The sequence below is a fragment of the Carcharhinus amblyrhynchos genome, chromosome 7, assembly GCF_965287045.1.
Source record: "Carcharhinus amblyrhynchos chromosome 7, sCarAmb.v2.hapA, whole genome shotgun sequence".
Taxonomy (NCBI): domain Eukaryota; kingdom Metazoa; phylum Chordata; class Chondrichthyes; order Carcharhiniformes; family Carcharhinidae; genus Carcharhinus; species Carcharhinus amblyrhynchos.
In genome coordinates, this window is record NC_137330.1 from 112,462,162 (window position 1) to 112,474,649 (window position 12,488).

The 12,488-nt window shown below is 45.4% G+C and overlaps 1 protein-coding gene across 1 annotated transcript in view; it reads right to left on the reverse strand.

The window, feature by feature from the left end:
• plb1 (phospholipase B1) overlaps positions 1 to 12,488 on the reverse strand; it is a 150,472-nt gene that overhangs the window by 50,375 nt on the left and 87,609 nt on the right. The window contains exons 35-39 of the mRNA XM_080193449.1: positions 10,784 to 10,892; positions 8,626 to 8,677; positions 5,538 to 5,618; positions 3,317 to 3,382; positions 1,680 to 1,780 (exon numbers count right to left, since the gene is read on the reverse strand). Coding sequence (XP_080049575.1) covers positions 1,680 to 1,780; positions 3,317 to 3,382; positions 5,538 to 5,618; positions 8,626 to 8,677; positions 10,784 to 10,892 — 409 coding nt within the window. The remainder of the gene's footprint in view (positions 1 to 1,679; positions 1,781 to 3,316; positions 3,383 to 5,537; positions 5,619 to 8,625; positions 8,678 to 10,783; positions 10,893 to 12,488) is intronic.

Sequence of the window (12,488 nt, forward strand, 5' to 3'; positions counted from 1 at the left end):
TTGTGCTATCGCAATTGTCCTTTGCGCTTTTATTTTGAACTGCTCTCGTTCACGTCCTGTGTTGATTGCGTCTACTTTGTTGTAATATCAAGTCATCACAAATAACTTCCCAAATGTAAATTTCAATTGTGGATATCAATGACTACACTTACCCTGATGCTTGGTTAGTTTACCTCAGGCACAATGGATCTTATGTACTATCTCCAGACATTATGGGGTCATGGTAAATAATATTGATTCTTTATTGTTGCTGCAATCTCTGAAGAGTAGCACCTGGGGTGTGACTAGCTAGTATTGTCTGGGAGATAGTTATTGAAGTTTGTCTCCATCTGCTTTCCTGCAGCAAGTTTTGATATTTCAGCCAGGCTGTCTTTTTTTAACCCTCTCTGTCCCTTCTAATTTTGTTGCAGCCTAAGGTCCCATTTAACCCTACAACACCTGGTAAAAGAAGCAAGAAGCACTCCGACATCAAATTGCAAACAGCCTGCAATGCAACAAACATTTTTACAATGTCAAACAAGAGATGTGAAGCTCAGTAATGGGTTTTATGGGTGAAATGGCTTTGGTGGAATGGAGAGCTCTTTACCCAGCATGCAGAGCAGCAGAGAAACCACTCTATCTGTAGAATTGCCTGCCTGCAACGTCGCTCTATCCCAGGGGATAGTGGTTTCCCTGCCTCAATGGAAGCTGGGTGAAGAATTCAGCCATGCTACTGAAAAGTTGACAGTACATAAATTTGGCTATTTTATAGATAAGAACAGAGAAGGAGGGCTAATGCCAGTCCCTGGATAGTCTGTGACTAACGGGTTTTACTGTTTTCTAATGAATATGCAAATATTCTAATTGTTTTGTAACTGCCTGGGCAAATCCCAGTGGATGTAAATCATTCTTCTGTGGTAACAATCACCACATGCAAATTTAGGGTCTTAATATTTTGGAATTGTATTTAGCACCTGAGGAGTAAACTTCCAAAATCTTTGCCACCGTGGTTTTTGGAGCAAGCAAGGAATGGTTTTAAGTCTGCCCGATCCACTCTGTGCATTGGTTTTGTGAATGAAGTAAAACAAAATTAAGAATTAACCCAACAGTGTGCAGGCTTGTTGCCATGGGGATTGCTTTAGGGTTAGGGTCTCTGGGGGGTATTTAGTGTTTGTTCTAGGGACACAGGATTGGGAACAGGGTTGTGAGTGGAGAGCTGCCATCTCTCTTTGCTACTGACCCCACTGAATCCCGCTTCCCCGGAACGCACACCCCACGAAACCCCTTCTGCCATAACGTAACACTGGCCTGGGTCGCTCCACAATCCAGAAGGTTGGGTAGGGTGTTATTCCAACAGCAACCACTACCTCCACAGTGGCACTGCTGAGCAAAAGAGCTGCAGGCCTCTAATTGCCTAGTGGTTTTTGGCAGTTGGGTCTTCCCATCCTAGGGCCCTGTTCCTCACTAATTGCCTGATTGGCTGGCTAGCAGGCCGGTATTCCTCAAAGGAGGTTTTGTGCTGGTTCTCCAGCGAATGGCCAATCATCTCGAGAAAACTCTCTCCTCCCCGCTGTGCTCTCTCTCAATCCAGATCCCTGTGGATAACATTCCTACATTCACAACTACCATTAAGACGTAAGTCAAGAATGAAGCCAGAATGTTTGCAGATAGAGATAAGCACTTAAATGGAATTACCGTACCTCACAAGTGCCCTGGGGCATCTCAGTTGGGTATCTTCATAGAGGCGCCTCAGTGGAATGAGTTGCAATACCTCTATTAGATTGACGAAAGCTCTTGGAACCTGAAGCAAGGTTAAAGATCAAAGTTACAAATGAATTAGGTGCAGGAGTAGGCCACTCAGCCCCTTGAACCTGCTCCACCATTCAATAAGATCACGATTGAACTGAATGGCAGAGGGGGTGGGACAGCCTTACTGATCAGAAACAAAATCATGTGAGAGAGGATATATGAAGGGAAAGCATCCAGTGGAGACCTTAATTTTAAATCTGAGATCGATAAATCTCTGTTGAGTGAAGGTATTGATGGAGATGGGACAAAGGCAGGTATGTGGAGTTAGGCCAGAGCTCAGCCATGATCTCATTGAAAGGCGGAACCAGTACCCCACAAGGCTGTGTCCTCAACTCCCTATCATACTCCTTATACACCTGGGCCAAATTCCCCTCCAATTTGACTTTCAAGTTTGGTGATGACACCACTATAGTGGATCTGATCTCAAACAATGACGAGACAGAGAACAGGAATGAGATAGAGAACCTGGTGAACTGGCAACAATAATCTCTCCCTTAATGTCAACAAAATGAAGGAGATTGTCATTGACTTCAGGAAGCGTAAAGGGGAATATGCCCATGTCTACATCAACTGGGATGAAGTAAAAAGGGTCGAGGGCTTCAAGTTTTTAGGTATCCAGATCACCAACAACCTGTCCTGTTCCCCTCCATGCTGACACTATAGTTAAGAAAGCCCACCAACACCTCTGCTTTCTCAGAAGGCTAAGAAAATTTGGCATGTCAGCTACGACTCTCACTAACTTTTACAGATGCACCATAGAAAGCATTCTTTCTGGTTGTATCACAGCTTGGTATGGGCTCCTGCTCTGCCCAACACCGCAATGAACTATAAAAGGTTGTAAATGTAGCCCAGTCCATCACACAAACCAGCCTCCCATCCATTGACTCTGTTTACACTTCCCGTTGCCTTGGCAAAGCCGCCAGCATAATTAAGGACCCCACGCACCCTGGACATTCTCTCTTTCACCTTCTTCTGTCAGGAAAAAGATATAAAAATCTGAGATCCTGTGCCAACTGACTCAAGAACAGCTTCTTCCCTGCTGCTGTCAGACTTTTGAATGGACTTTCCTTGAGTTAATATTTCTCTACACCCTAGCTATGGCTGTAACACTACATTCTACACTTTTTTTGTTTCCTTCCCTATGAATGGTATTCTTTGTCTGTATAGCGCGCAAGAAACAATACTTTTCACTGTATGTTAATACATGTGAAAATAATAAATCAATTCAAATCAAACAGACTCGATGGGCTGAATGGCCTACTCCTGTCCTATATTCCCAGGCCTCTTAATCTTGTAGTTCCCAAAAAGGCTGTTACAGGGATGACCATTTACCCATCATCCTCTCATTACCAAAATGATCAGGCAGCTGATTGGCCACCATCTCAATTCAGTACAATATCGTCTTGAGGATTATTTTACCTCAAAAGATATCAAACCACCAAAGATTAAAAGAAAAGAGAAAGCCCCCAGTGAGAGGTGAGGACGAATCCAATGAGTTGAGGGATTGTCTTGAATAATATAAGCCTACCTCTTCGAGGAGGATGTCTAGAGCTTCTTCAATCCGTCTCGCAAAGTTCACCGCTGAAAAATAAGCCTATGAAGAACGAGGAAAATAGGTGAGACAAGCTCAGTACCTCGTAAATACGAAGAGCTCAGGAATTAGCATAGGCAACATGGCAGCACAGTGGTTAGCACTGCTGCCTCACAGCGCCAGGGACCCGGTTCGATTCCCGGCTTAGGTCTCTGTCTGTGTGGAGTTTGCACATTCTCCCCGTGTCTGCGTGGGTTTCCTCCAGATGCTCCGTTTTCCTCCCACACTCCAAAGATGTGCTGATTAGGTGGATTGGCCATGGTAAATTAGTTCCAGGGGGACTAACTACGGTAAATGCAAGGGGCTGTGGGGATAGGTGGGATTGTGGTCAGTGCAGACTTGATGGGCCAAATGGCCTCCTTCTGCACTGTATGATTCTATAACCAGCGACTGCCAGCTGACAAGTTTCCACTTACACCCAGGTGATGTCGCTGTGCCTTCAAGCTGCAGACCCAAAGCCGGGCCTATGGCTCCCAGCAGGCCATGTCTGAATCCCAAATCCGGCAACAAATGCACCAGATAATACTCAGCTGGCCAGACGTTAAAAATCCCCCATCCAACAACACACACTAAAACAGATACACACTCACCACCTCCACTTGAAGAACATGGCCCACAGTCCGACACTGACAAGGCACACTGCACACACAAGGGCAAGTGTTAACCTCTCCCAGATGATGGGAAGCTGATACTTAGGGATGCATGTTTCAGTAATAATAGGGGGCCTGACCACTGCTCACCATTAAATCATAGGATCTACAGTGCGGAAAGAGGCCATTTGAGTCTGCACTGACAACAATCCCGCCCAGGTCCTATCCCCATAACCCCATATATTTACCCTCCTAATCCCCCTGACACTAAGGGGCAATTTAGCATGGCCAATCAACTTATCCCGCACATCTGTGGAGGAAACCAGAGCACCCGGAGGAAACCCATGCAGATACAGGGAGAATGTGCAAACTCTGCACAGACAGGCACCCGAGGCCAGAATGGAACCTGGGTCGCTGGTGCTGTGAGGCAGCAGGAATAATCACTGAGCTACCGTGCCACCCCTTCAGCTTACCTGTGTAGAGAGTCTCTGAGTAATTCACCCGGGAGAGGCAGATATGTTGTTATATTTATGCCTTGTATCTCAGATTTTTCAAAGTGGGCCAATAATCTGAGGGTTGAAGAATCCCTGAGATGAAAGGAGTTTGGTACAGCCATAGCCAGCAGTTAACTCCTTTTTATAGGGCAGCTTGTGCCCCAGGGGAAACACAGTGTTTTATCAAAAATCTTCTGACATAGTGACCAGAATTTTACCACCACCAACACCTTCCCACCCCACCCCCACCGCCCATCACGGGAATCAGAGCAGGTAAGAGGTGGACAATGGGAAGGTCCGCTGACCTCGGGTGGGATTTTACGGTTTTGAAGACAAGCAAGACCATAAAATCCTGCCCAACCTCTCCTTTCCCACAATATTTCCAGTCCCCGAAATCTCCCTCTCTGTAATCACTCCCTCCCTTGATCTCTCCTGCTCGCAAATTCTCTCCACTCAATTTCACCCACTCACAATCTCTCCCTGTCTGCAGTTGCACTGTCCCTACAATCTCTCTCTGCAATCTTCAACTCTCTGCAATCTTCATCTCTGTACAATCTCTCTCTCTGCAGTCTCTCCCTCTGCAATATCTTTCTCTCTGCAATCCCTTTCTCTACAATCTCTCTCTGCAATCTCTCTGTCTCTTTTATCTCTCTCTGTAATCTCTCTCTCTGCAATCTCTGTCTCTGCAATCTTTCTCTGCATCTCTCTCTTTGTAATCTCTCTCTGCAATTTTTCTCTATAATCTCTTTCTCTGCAATCTCTCTCTCTCTGCAATCTTTCTCTCTCTTTTCAATCTCTCCCTCTTTGCAATCTCTCTCTCTGCAATCTCTCTTCCTCTGCAACCTCTCTCTGCAATCTCTCTGCGTACTCTCTCTCTCTGCAATCTCTCTCTGTCTTTCAGATCTCTCTCTCTCTCTGTATAATCTCTGTCTCCCCAAAGATTTTCCGGTCTCGTTATGGTGACAGCGGGTCTGGAAAATGCAGCGAGCAGTTCAAAACTCCACTGAGTTAGGTGGAATGGAACAACACTGCCAGTGAGTAGGGTGGTAACATTCCTCCCAATGACTTGCTTACCGAATCCGTGCAGTAATTGCAGATGTCATTGCCTCCAATAAACAGGTTAATAATCTTCCAGTCTTTCTGGAAATCGATTTTCTAGAGAGGAGAATGAGAAACACTGTCAGTTTTCCAGCCATTCCTTTGGCAGGAGTGATGCCATGAGGTAATTTTTTAATGTTCATTTATGGGACATGGGTGTTGCTGAATGGCGAGCATTTATTGTCCAACGCTAATGGCCCTTGGAGGGCAATTGAGAGTCAACCACTCACTCGGCCAGACTGGGTAAAGATGGCAGATTTCCTTCCCTAAAGAACATTAGTGAATCAGATGGGTTTTTTCCGACAATCGACAATGGTTTCATGCTTGTCTTTTAAGTCAAATTTCACCATCTGCTGTGGTGGGATTTGAACCCGGGTCCTCAGGGCAATTCTCTGGCTCTATGGATTAGTCCAATAGCAATACCACTACATTGAAGCCCTCTCGGTTCCCGCCACGAAAGGACAGGAACCCCATTACCGTGGGGTTTAACTATCGTTAGTGGGCTTCGCCACTGTATTATCCCCCCAAGTTAGGAATCCCGCACTCCTGTTGGTGTGACATCATGTCAGTGGGACTAACAACAGGTCTGGACAAATGGGGAACCAGGCGAATGTTCCCAGTACATTAAGTACAGCCCCGGGGGCGGGGGGGGAGTGCATCATGCCTGTGCAGTACTTTGGCACTACCAGGGGGCATTTCAGGGGGTGGCTTTCACTGGGGAGTTTCGGGAAGGTGTTGGTTCACGGGGGGTGGGGGTTCCCTGGAGGAAGAGGGGATTTCCCAGGGGTGGTTCCCTGAGGGAGGGTGCCCCATGTCCTTGGGGAGGGGGTACCACCCTTTAAAAATGTGGGTAGTGCAGGGAAGTGGAATCGATGTCAACAATTAGACACAGGATGGGATTCTCCAGGCCCGCTGCCGGCGGCCATCAGCGTGAGTGGGACAGGAAAACTTGGAGAGATGCTAAAAGTGAAAGGGCACAACCTTACCAGTTGTTCATGCCATGTTCCTGCTGCGGCGAGTCCAGAGAATTGGCATCCAGCCAAATCTCCATTTAGCACAGCAGATTGGGAAAATTCAGTTGGCGTGAACATAAGAACATAAGAACATAAGAAATAGGAGCAGGAGTAGGCCATCTAGCCCTTCGAACCTGCCCCGCCATTCAATAAGATCATGGCTGATCTGTTGTGGCTCAGTTCCACATTCCCGCCCTCTCCCCATAACCCTTAATCCCCTCTCTTATCAAAAACCCATCAACCCGCTTCTTAAAAATATTTAGCGAGGCAGCCTCCACCACTTCAACGGGCAGAGAATTCCAGAGATTCACCACCCTTTGAGTGAAGAAGTTCCTCCTCAACTCCGTTCTAAACCGCCTCCCCTTTATCTTGAGGCTGTGCCCCCTAGTCCTACTGTCTTTTTTGAGCGGCAAGAGTCTCTCCACCTCTATCCTATCCATCCCATTCATCATCTTATACGTCTCAACAGTGGCAACATTCTGGCCAAAGGCTTTCCAAATTTTCCAGTCACATCTGTGATGGTGACGGCCAATGGCAGGGTCTGACAAGTCCCAGCAATAACCTTTCTGAATGGTCACACAGACTCCCAAGGGCTGAATGGTCTATTCCTGCTCCTAATTCTTATGTTCATTGAGGTGTGTATGGGCACCGTTAGTCCCCGCTAATTCAGTAAGATAACGGGATAAGCAGTCGCAGAACTGTGATGAGCCAATCGCTTATAGTCTCACAGTTGTGTGCCTTTGTGTGCTGCATCTAAGGAAGGATGTGCTGGCCTTGGAAAGGGTCCAGAGAAGGTTCACAAGAATGATCCCTGGGATGAAGAGCTTGTCGTGTGAGGAACGGTTCAGGGCTCTGGGTCTGTACTCATTGGAATTTAGAAGGATGAGGAGGGATCTTATTGAAACTTATAGGATACTACGAGGCCTGGATAGAGTGGATGTGGAGATGATGTTTTCACTAGTAGGAAAAGCTAGAACCAGAGGGCAAAACCTCAGGCTAAAGGGACGATCCTTTAAAACAGAGATGGGGAGGAATTTCTTCTGCCAGAGAGTGGTGAATCTGTGGAACTCTTTGCTGCAGAAAGGTGTGAAGGCCAGGTCATTGAGTGTCTTTAAGACAGAGATAGATAGGTTCTTGATTAATAAGGGGATCAGGGGTTATGGGAAAAAGCAGGAGAATGGGGATGAGAAAAATATCAGCCATGATTGGATAGCAGAGTGGACTCGATGGACCAAGTGGCCTAATTCTGCTCCTATGTCTTATAGTCTTATGGTCTTTTTGTTAACTTCAATGGGGTTGTTTGTTTTTATTTTTTATGACTGCATTGTTAGGAGAGCAAATAAAAACTGGTTGGAAGATCAGGTGACAAGAAGTTATTTCATTTTCAGCTCTGGGCTGCAGTTGGGCTTGAACAGGGATAGCAAACTGAACAGAAGTCTCTCTCTCCCTGTTTTATTTGGAAATTTTGCTGGTGATTTTAAAACAAGGTTTCACCTTCCTGAAGGAAAGAATCTGCTGTTTCCTAAAGTTCCCAATGTTCTCTGAAGCTGTTCTGACTTCAGCCTGTTCTGAGTGAATCAAGACTGAGGGTTTTCAATTGTTCAACCAAAGGACTAAATTTCTGGTGTCACGTGAGCATTAGTCTGTGCTGTGTTAAACCTGTGAAAAGGATCTTTTGTCTATGGGAATGGATTGATTGGAACATTGTAGCTATCTTTGTTAAGAGTCATACATTATCATGATTGTTTGTTTCTTGTTTGAAATTGATAAACGTTCTTGCTAATTTTCTTACTATACATGTTAACTATATTCATAAATAAACTTTGTTTGATAAAAAAAACTCCCTAGTGGGTCTTTTGAATCATACCTGAAGTGAAACATCTCATGATTATCCTAGCCAAATTCAAAAAAATTATGGTTCAGGCAAATTTCATAAACTTTGGAATTTCTAACCTGAACTGTAGCAAAAGGTCCCACCCACCAGTGAAGCTTTCCAATTTGGTTTAAAGTTTCAGAAACAAAATGATTTAATATTATTCGAGGAATCTTACCGAATGATTTTTCATGATGTCCACTAATCGTCTCACTTGACCTGGGAGCTCCCTAGTTATTAAAAGAAAAATATGCGTTTGTATAATAATAGTATTTCTCTTTCACATTTCCCTTCTTGTTCTTTTGGAACATCACTCTTTCTAAAAGAGGTGCTGGTTAGGTGCATCGGCCACGCTAAATCCTCGCTCAGTGTATCAGAACAGGCACTGGAGTGTGGCAACAAGGGGATTTTCACAGTAATTTCATTACAGTGTTAGAGTCATATAGCCATTGTCATAGAGGTTTACAGCATGGAAACAGGCCCTTCGGCCCAACTTGCCCATGCCACCCAGTTTTTACCAATAAGCCAGTCTTGATTGTCCACATTTGGTCCATATCCCTCACCTGTGTAACTGTCTAAATGCTTTTTAAAAGACAAAATTGTACCCCCTCCTACTTCTACCTCTGGCAGCTCATTCCAGACACTCACCACCCTGTGTGAAAAGAATTGCTACTTGTCTGCCCAATCCCCCAGTGTGTCTATGGCTGGGATTTCTAATCAGGCATGAATAGTGACGGGAATGCAAAATCCCGCGAGAGGCCCAAATTGTTCCCCTACCCTCCCGTTATATTATTCACATCGGCCTAAGGGCATACTGACATGAATTACAACTGGTCTCCCACCTGGAACTCACGTGAGTGTAGCGCTGGGCCGAGGGGAGGGTTATGCCAGGCCAATTACTCGCATTGCCTGGGTAGTGCCCAGGAATTGCCCCCTGACGCTTACTCCTGGCGCTACATCCAGGCACAATGTCGGTGGGCAGTGCTGGGGTGGGTCCATGGGGGTTTCCTTGCGGGGACTTCCCATGTTCATGCAGGATGAGGGAGGAACCCCTTGCTTATTTTTATCATCTTTATATTTGGTCCAATTTGGTTTTCAGTCAATGGTAAATGCCAAGATATTGATGGTAGTGGATTCAGGAATAGAAGTGTCATTGAATACTAAGGCGAGGTGATGAGGATCTCTTGTTGGAGATGGTCAGTGTCTGGCACTTGTGTAGCACACACGTTGCTTGACACTTATCAGCCCCACTTGGAATGCTGTCCAGATCTTGCTGCATTTGGATATGGACTATTTCAGGATCAGAGGAGTCTCGAGTGGCGCTGAACATTGTGCGAACATCCTCACTTCTGACCTCATCAGGATAGGAAAATCATTGATGAAGCGGCTGGAGATGGTTGGGCCTCAGACATGAACCTGAGGAAGTCCTACAGTTAGGATTGACATCCACCAACCATGACCACCTTAATGCTCTATATGACTCCAAACAGTGGAGAATTCCCCCCCACCCCGACTCCAGAGCTCCTGATGCCACATTCAGTCAAATACTGCCTTCATGTCAAGGGCAGTCACTCACTCCTCACCTCTGGCATTCAGTTCTTGTTTGAAGAAGGCTGTAATGGTATCTGGAGCTGAGTGGGCATTCCCACTGTTGGTGTATGAGAGGTGGACTGATGGGGCGGTAACTGGCTGATCGAAATTTTCCTGCCTTGTTGTTTGGATGGAACAAATCTTAGCAAATTGCTGTATAGATTCCAGTGCTGTAGATCTGTTGGAGCAGACTGGCTGCGGAGGGGGTGGGGGGTGGGGGTGGTGGTGGTTTGAACTAGAGTCTTAGTCATCTGTATTGCAACTGCGTTGTTGTCAGGGCACATAGTCTTTGTTATGTCTTGTGCCTCAACTATTTCTTAATATGGTCGGGAATGAATTTAGAGGAGATGTGTGAGGCAAGTTTTTTACACAGAGGGTAGTGAATGTCCAGAATGCGCTGCCTGGGGAGGTGGTGGGAACATGTACAATAGCAGTATCTAAGGGGCATCCAGACAAATACATGAATAGGATGGGAATGGAAGGATACGGACTCTGTGAGTACATACGGTTTTAGTTTAGGCAGGTATCACGATCGGCGCAGGCTTGAAGAGCCAAAGGGTCTGTTACTATGCTGTACTGTTCTTTGTTCTGTTCTTCAAATGAAATTGCTGGATGTGGGAAGAGTGAAGCAAGACTACGGAAAAAGGCTTCTAAAGAATGCACCAAAATTAGATTGAGGAACCAGTCTAACTTCAGCATAGAACTGTGCCTCTTAGATACTCCAGGAATGGAATCCAGGTACATACACAGCCAAGGCTCCAGGAAAAGCTTGATTCAGAAATGTTCCGGGACTTTCAAGATTCCCCTTTCCAGTGGAAAATCCAGTCAACGAAGGATTAAATTCACGAAGAATGTCTGAAAAAAAGACAGCGGGAGATATTATGTAACCAGTTAACAAATTCAAAGAAGAAATTAAAAATCACCAATATTTATTGATGAGTGATTTTCTATAAGTTACCCCTTTTGGATATGTTACACAACTTCTTGGGAGAAGTAAGATGCCTTTTGGGAGTGTTAAAGTTGAACATGAATGTGTACTTGACAGTACCATAAATTCAATGGAACAATCAAAATTTTCAAAAGCAACTGGTCAAGGTAACTGTCATACTCTCAATGCATTTAAAACTCCTGCCCCTTAAATGTTTGAAATAACTATATGTGCACTGTTAAAATAAATCATTGCTAGCTATTTCACTGTCTTTTGACATAAGCCTGAGGATTGTCATTACTGGATTTGTGCAGTATAACTGATTTCACAATCTTCCATCATCACCTTTCATTTCACAGTTTGATTGACAGCTCCAAGTGATCATAGAATTTTGAAGGGAGACTATGATGATGGTGCAGTGGACTAGTAATCCAGAGACCCAGGCTAATGATTTTGGGACGCGGATTAATGTTGCATTAAAAAAAAGCCTGCAATAGATACTTTGAACTTTATTTTATTTAATCTCAGCATGGCTGATGACATCTGTCTTTTGTAGATACTGAGTGAGCTGACATGGTAGATATAATGCAAAAAGATGATGGGTGGAGAGCGTGGGTTGGTGTATAAGGTATGAGAGATTATGGGGGTTTGGAGGGCAGAGAATGGCATGGAGAGTATGAGGGGTTAAGGGGGTACGTAGAAGGTATAAGTGCTTGGGTTAGCATGGATAGGCACAGTAAGAAGTCTCAAAACACCAGGTTAAAGTCCAACAGATTTACTGGTAGCATGAGCTTTCGGAGCGCTGCTCATTAATCAAGTGAATGGACAGTGCTCTGAAAGCTCGTGGTACCAAATAAACCTGTTGGACTTTAACCTGGTGTTGCCAGACTTCTTATTGTGCCCACTCCAGTCTAATGCTGGCATCGTCACATCATAGCATGGATAGGGCATGGGGATTGTGTGGGGAACAAGGGAGTGAGGGAGTATGAGGGTTGTTTTTTTGTTTTAATGAAAATGTCCCAACTCAGAAAATCCCTAGATTGCAAAAGGAGGCTATTCATTCCATCGAAGACAGCATTGACTCTCTGAAAGAACATCTTACACAGGTCCCCTCCCCATCCTATCCCTGTAACCCCACACAGTTCTGATGGCCAATCCACCCAACCTGCACATCTTTGGACTGTGGGAGGAAACTGGAGCACCCAGTGGAAACCCACACAGATATGGGGAGAACGTGCAGGCTCCACACAGACAGTGACTGAGCTGGGGATCGAACTCGGGTCCTTGGCGCTGTGAGGCAGCAGTGCTGACCACTTTGCCATCCCCGGATACTGGAGCGAAAATTCAGGCTGGGGTCTCAGTTTAGCATCTTGTTTGAAAGGCAGCAGCTCCAACAATGGGGCACTCCCTCAGTGCTGCACTCGCGTGGAAGCCTCGAAGTTTGTGTTCAAGCCCTGACTTTGAGGTGAGAATTTCAGCAATGGAGCCATGGGCGACCCAGAGATCAGGGTCAGAATTTTACC